This window comes from Lycium barbarum, chromosome 5, assembly GCF_019175385.1.
Source record: "Lycium barbarum isolate Lr01 chromosome 5, ASM1917538v2, whole genome shotgun sequence".
Taxonomy (NCBI): domain Eukaryota; kingdom Viridiplantae; phylum Streptophyta; class Magnoliopsida; order Solanales; family Solanaceae; genus Lycium; species Lycium barbarum.
This window is the reverse complement of record NC_083341.1, coordinates 125,956,699-125,963,912: the sequence shown is the minus strand read 5'-3', so window position 1 is coordinate 125,963,912 and position 7,214 is coordinate 125,956,699. Positions and strand designations below refer to the sequence as shown.

The following is a 7,214-nucleotide window of genomic DNA, read 5'->3' as shown; positions in this document are numbered from 1 at the left end:
AAAAATGAAAAAGTAATTAAATTCTATCTTATTTTAAAATATAAATATTTTAAGTATATTTATTTAGTAAACATAACAAATAAATGATATGGCGGAATAACAAATACAGCAGTTAAATAGCTAGATTAGATCTCAGGTTAATATAAGAAAAGAAAGGAAATTGTATGGTTTGACTACTTAACCTTTTGAAGAAAAGCAATAATATGGAGTCCATGTTTTTTACTGTACAATAATTTCATTTGCTCCCACTAATGGATTGATACGCATGTGACAATGAATCCACCATTATTGACTTAATGGGGATACTTTGAGAATTACATAAATATTGTTTGATTTTTTAATATGGGGTGCACATTTTTTTTTGACATTGCATGTTTTTTAATATGAGATCCACTTTTTTTTTTTTCATGAGTTTGGAGATGGTGGAATCTACTTTTTTTTTTTTTTTTTTTTTTTTTTTTAATATTGCTTGATGGTTTTAGTATGAGGCCCACCTTTTTTTTTTAATGGTGACTGACGACGAAGCATGGGTTTTACCCATGCTTCTATATAGTTAAAATTTCAATGTAGTAACATATTATCAATTGATCTTTAGTGAGACTTTAAAGTTTTGACTTATCGAGTGGATGGAAGCAACTCAACGTTGTACCACCGCCTCTTGTCCAATGTGAATTTTGAATTGGTAAGTTTAATATATTAAGACAAAAATGGACCTATCTTATTGTTGGTTGATTTAGTAAGATGATTAGTGGTATAATTTTGTTTCAAAAGGCTGTGAGGATTTTTATGGCTAACGGACATATGTTTTTTTTAACCGGCATACTTAGGATATTTGATGTTTAAACGTTTAAAATTGCTAAACAAAGAACAAAAAAGAAGAAACGAATGGAGCTTTCTCATTTTTGATAATGGAACTGAGTTAAAACATAATTCTCATTAACACTTATCTTTTCTTAATTTTTTTTTTATAATTATCTATTTGTTGAAAATATTTTCACACTAACATTTACACCAAATTAATGAATGCAAGACATATATCTTTTGTATACACATTTTCACTAACCAAGAGTAAGTTATATGTATATATTCTCGCTTCAATTAGTAACTATGAAGGTTAAATTTTTCAAGTTAATGTAAATACTTGATGCAATAAATATTTAATATTAATTCATTCCACCTTTAAAACTCAAAGTATAATTTACCAGAAAGATCAGCAATTAGCATATTGCAAGTAATCAATTTTTCATTATTTTTATGTTTTACTCTTTTATATGCAGAGAGGTTGAACACATGAGGGAAATGAAATAAGGAAAAAAAGAAAGATGAGAAGACCTTTAATAGGAAATTTGATCTTGTCTCGAAGACAAAATAATGATATCACCAAACGAATTGCAACTTATAAATCTCATTCCTAAAATGTGTTTTATGCTTCCACTTTTGGTACGCAAGTTCCATCAGCTTTTCTATCATCTCTTGTTATGAATAGTAAAAGTCTCTTCCCCCATTTAAACATTTAAAGAAACTCCAATCTTTTATTAATCTTATCTTCTCTTCAAATAAAATAAATTTCTCAAAATAGTAATCTCTCAATTTGGGAGTATCCACTTCAATCATAACACAAACCCAACTAACACAAGGACCCATATTTACAATCTCATCCACTTCCCATCATTCTCTATTCCCAAATTTAAGAACTCCAACCCCAAAACAACTTGGAATTTTCTCAAAAAAAAAAAAAAATCTCGATTCAATGGAACTCTATATGAAATAACTTATCCCTCCTACAAAACTACCCCTTAAGATTAAATTTCTTTGATGTAAATATATAGTGTAGATAAATAATTATATGTCAATTCATGATGTGTCACCCACCTCATAAACTCAACTATAATTTACCAAATAGCGAATTTGCGTATTGCTAGTAATTTTTCATTAGTTTTCATGTTTTAACTAAATCTTTTATGGAAGGAGAATTGAACTCCTAATAAAATGAGGAAGTGGAAACAATAAAACAAGAAAAGAAAAAAAAAAGATGAGAAGCCTCTAGGAAAGTTGACTCTTGACTCAAAGACAAAATACGTCACCAAATCAACTGTCTCTATCATTTCTTGTTATGAATCTTATAAAAGCAAATTTTCTCAGCCCCATTAAGAAACTCCAATTTTCTATTAATCTTATCTTCTCCTCAAATAAAATAAAATTTGCTAAACTTTTATTATTTCTATTTCAATTTCAATTTAAGTGTTTTCCTTTTCTTTTATGATATATTTTAAGGAACAACCTATTTTTATATTTAATAAAATTTTCAATTCGAATAGATTTAAAAGACTACATATATTTTTAATTTAAGAGCACAAAATTTAAAAATTTAATTTTATTTCTTAAATTTTATATCTAGTCAAATTATAAAATAAAATTTTCCCAAAATAGTAATAACAAGAACAACATATTTAGTAAAATTCCACAAAAGGGATCCCGAAACTTGTTATTAATCTTGTAAAAGTTGTAAGTAAAATTTTCTCCCCCATCTAAACATTTTTCTATTAATATTAATATCTTCTTTTCAAATAAAATAAAAATTTCCCAAAATAGTATCTTAAATATTTGGGAATATCCACTTCAATCATAACACAAACCCAACTAACAAAAGAACCCATATTTACAAATCTCATCCACTTCCAATTCCCAAATTCCAAGAATTCCAACCCCAAAACAAACTTGGAATTTTCTCAAGAGAAAAAAAAAAAAAACCCAATTCAATGAAACCCTAATCAAACAAACTACAAATTCTCAGTAATGCATCAAACTCAAAAAGTGTATCCCTTAACACTACTAATATGTATATTGGGAATTGGGTTAGGGTTAAATTTGGGGTATGCATTAAAAATGCCATTTCGGGTCAAAGATGTATTACCCGTATTGCCACGTGAGGTTTCTTGGCCTGTGCTTAACACTATACATAGCCCTGTTGATTTGTTGCCCACTTATATTGGATCACTTGCTCCTAATAATGGGTCGATTAGTTGGAAAGGAGCTTGCTTTTTTGAGAATGAAGCTAGGGTTGAGTTAACGGGGCCCGGTGATCGCGGTATTGGTGGTGCCACTATCCATCTTTCGGTATTGTGAACTTAATTTTATGTTTAGTTGATTTGTATGGTAGTAGTTGGTGGTTATGTTTGGGGAAAATTACACTCTATGTCCGAAACCCACTGGGTGCAAACAATTTCTGAGGGCCATCGGACTGGGGAAACCCTGAATTAACCGTGGTGCACTTGCGGGAAACTCCTTGCCGAGGGCCTGTGCACCCACGGGATTAGTCGGGGCTCAAAGAGACTCGGACACCCGTGGCTAATAAAAATAAAATAAAATAAAAAAATTACACTCTATGTCTACTGCAAGAAAATATTTACGCGCCTTAGCCCATATATGTGTAATGCACACATTTTATACAAGGTTGATACATTAGGTATAATGCCCCCGGGTATAATGTTGTATAATATTGTATAAACTGAAAATATGGCTACGTGGCGTAATATTTTATGTTGGGATGTATATGGGTCGATGTTTAATTAATGAATGGTGCTAGGAATAGCTTAAAAGATCAAGATGGTTTGTTGAATTTTGGGCAAGTTACACATTTGGTCGGTCAGGGAAAGATGATTACATTGGCTAGCCAAATATACACAAAACATATGCGCTAATATGTATCAAGTGTGTATATTTTATGTATATTATGCATTAATATATAAACATAGACATTTGCTGGCTATTATTTTTTTTGGCGGCTATTTAGTTGGAAAGGAGCTTGCATTTTTGAGAATGAAGCAAGGGTTAAGTTAACGGGGCCCATGATCGCGGAATTGATGGTGCTACTATCCATCTCTCGGTTTGTGGATTCGTATTTTTTGTATTGTGAATTTAATTTATGTTCAATTGATTTGTTCAAGTAGTATTTGGTGGGTTGATGCTTAATTGATGAATGGTGATAGGAATAGCTTAATCTATACTCCCTCGTTTCAATTTGTCTGTCTTAGTTTGACTCAGCATGGAGTTTAAGAAAATAAAGAAGACTTTTGAATCTCGGGGTCTTAAATTAAAGATGTGTGTGGTGTACTAAAATGCCCTTTGAATCTTGTGGTCTTAAATATGCTATGTAGGATGTTGGGCATAGAAAGTAATGCCCATGTACGATGTTGCTTGTTGGGTATAAAAAGTAAAGCCATGTAGGATATTGGGTATAAAAAAAGTTATGCCATTTAGGATGTTGGGTATAAAACGTAATGCCATGTAGGATGCTGGGTATAAAAGTAATGCCATGTAGGATGCTGGGTATAAAAGTAATGCCCATGTAGGATTTTGGGTATAAAAAGTTATGCCATTAGGATGTGCTGAAAATGCCATTTTGGATCAAGGATGTACTTCCTGTATTGCCACGTGAGATTTCTTGGCCTGTTTTTAACACTATACATAGCCTTGTTGATTTGTAGCCTACTTATATTGGATCACTTGCTCCTAAAAGTGGGTTGATTAGTTGGAAAGGAGCTTGCTTTTAGGAGAATGAAGCAAGGGTTGAGTTAACGGGGCCCAGTGATCGCGGTATTGGCATTTGGCGGTGCTACTATCCATCTCTCGGTTTGTTGATTCGTGTTTTTGTATTGTGAATTTAATTTATGTTTAGTTGATTGTTAAGAGTAGTTTTTGATGGTAAATTTTGGTGGGTCGATGTGTAATTGACGAATGATGATAGGAATGGCTTAATTTATACTCCCTCGTTTCAATTTGTTTTTCTTAGTTTGACTTGGCACAGAGTTTAAGAAAATAAAGAACGACTTTTGAATCTTGGGGTCTTAAATTAAAGATGTGTGTTATGTACTAAAATGCCCTCTAAAATTTATGGTCTTAAATATGCCATGTAGGATGTCGGTTATAAAAAGTTATGCCATGTAGGATGCAATGAAAATGCCCTTTCGGGTCAAGGATTTACTACCCGTATTGCCACGTCAGGTTTCTTGGCCTGTTCTTAACACTATCCATAGCCCTGTTGATTTATTGCCTACTTGTATTGGATCTCTTGCTCCAAATAATGGGTCAAGAAAAAAAAATGAAATTTTTTGGTATCTCTATACATTTGTTCTTATTCTGTTATGCATTTTTATTTGGATAAGACATCCTTAGCGCAGTTGAATTTTTATCCACTTTGCAGACAGGCGCAGCACACAGTTGGACGTGTATGGATCTGTATGTATTTGCTACACCTTATAGGATAACCTGGGACTACTACTTTTCGGGCCACGATCACACATTTAAAATTGAGTCATGGGAGGAACCTGCTGAAAGGGAATATGTATGCTCTCGTTTTGAGCCTTTTTTTGTCTAGTTCCAAGTTCATTACATTTATAATTGGTCTTTAAGCAACTATTATGCAGGTCAAGCAACATGGAATCTCTGTGTTTCTCATGCCATCAGGGATGCTTGGAACCTTGCTTTCCTTGGTGGATGTACTACCCTTGTTTTCTAACACGGCATGGGGCCAGCATTCTAACCTTGTTTTTCTGAAGAAGCACATGGGTGCGACATTTGAGAAACGTCCACATCCACGGCAGGCAACAATTAACCCAGATGATGTTCATTCTGGTGATTTCTTAGCTCTGTCAAAGATACGTGGACGGTGGGGTGGGTTTGAAACTCTTGAGAAGTGGGTCACTGGTGCCTTTGCTGGTCATACAGCAGTTTGTTTGAAGGATGAGTTGGGTAATCTTTGGGTTGGTGAATCAGGACACGAAAATGAAAAGGTGAGCAACTGAGAAAATCTATGTATTTCTCCACTAAACTACATGGAGAAACAGTACCTCCAAATCTCAAAAACATCATCTGTTGCATGCCTGATAAATACATTCAGTTATATTAATCTCCTTATTCTGCTTTACTTTTGTGCAACAGCTTTTAAAGTCTGTAAAGGCCTTGCATTTTAGTAGAACATGAATGGTGGCAGTGTTTTACTTTTGTTATAGTATGTTCATCCTGTTTAATCTTAGTTAGCTGAGTCTTGTAGTATATCCTTGCAGGGTGAAGAAATTATAGCGGTTATCCCTTGGGATGAATGGTGGGAATTGACACTAAAGGATGAATCTAACCCACAAGTTGCTTTGTTGTCCTTACATCCTGAAGTGCGCGCAAGATTTAATAATACCGCAGCATGGGAATATGCTCGGAAAATGTCCGGGAAACCATATGGTTACCATAACATGATTTTTAGTTGGATTGACACTGTAGCTGATAATTACCCTCCACCTCTTGATGCTCACTTGGTACATCTCCCTTTCTTTCATCTTAAAAGTATAAACTATGACTGTACTGAAATATACCTACGATGAGCAAGTAGTGATAGATGTTTGTGTTGTCCAAGCAACTAGGTGAATTGCTATATGTCCATCAATCTCTATGCTAAATTGTAGACAGATTTTAAGTCACGGGGACTTATCTAACGTGCACATATTCTATACTTAAATATCATTTTGCTTAATTATATCTCTAGGAAATACCTCGACACAGTATAAGAAAAAGATATAGCAGTCATCAATATATTTGCAGTTTTTGAGATTTAGAAGGATCTATGATTATTGGTTACTACTTCCCTCCCCATGGAACCATTTGATAAAAGAAGACCCCCAAAAAAGGTGAAAAAGCAAGTCAATCAAAACAAAACTGAAAATAGCAAAATTTGAAGGAATATTAATTGGTTCTCAGCAGCTGACTTTTGTTGCCAGGTGATTTCTGTCATGTCCATGTGGACAAGAGTGCAGCCAGCATATGCTGCTAACATGTGGAACGAAGCTCTGAATAAGAGGCTTGGCACTGAGGTGAACTGAACATGTTATATTTTCTTGTTATAATCATTTGGCTGGAAACTTATATAACATCTTAACTATTAGTTAATGGTATTGGTGAGCATAGAAGGTGGTTCATCCCCCAAATTCGATTGATAGAGACAGCTTATCAGTTCCCTCTTAAATGCTGATCTTTTCCTTTGGTCCTCGCAGTACGAGCAGTTCATGCATATATCATTGTCGTATTATGGTTGTTTTGCTCCAAGGCGGGCATCAGAGTACAAGTCTGCACATCTGGACGTTCAACTTTTTTAGTATATCTGCTTAGGTCTAGAAACAAGCTAGTTTGATAGAATTTTGTTGAAGGAAAAAATATGAAACATATCC

The 7,214-nt window shown here is 33.8% G+C and overlaps 1 protein-coding gene across 2 annotated transcripts in view; it reads left to right on the top strand.

Moving 5' to 3' along the window:
• The first annotated feature begins 2,642 nt into the window (after positions 1–2,642).
• Positions 2,643–7,214, top strand: part of LOC132641427 (uncharacterized) — a 34,278-nt gene continuing 29,706 nt past the window's right edge. The window contains exons 1-5 of one of the 2 annotated variants that reach the window (XM_060358421.1): positions 2,643–3,117; positions 5,204–5,344; positions 5,427–5,792; positions 6,066–6,308; positions 6,768–6,860. In XM_060358421.1, coding sequence (XP_060214404.1) covers positions 2,797–3,117; positions 5,204–5,344; positions 5,427–5,792; positions 6,066–6,308; positions 6,768–6,860 — 1,164 coding nt within the window. In that variant the 5' untranslated portion in view covers positions 2,643–2,796. The remainder of the gene's footprint in view (positions 3,118–5,203; positions 5,345–5,426; positions 5,793–6,065; positions 6,309–6,767; positions 6,861–7,214) is intronic. The other variant, XM_060358420.1, reaches the window with a different exon arrangement.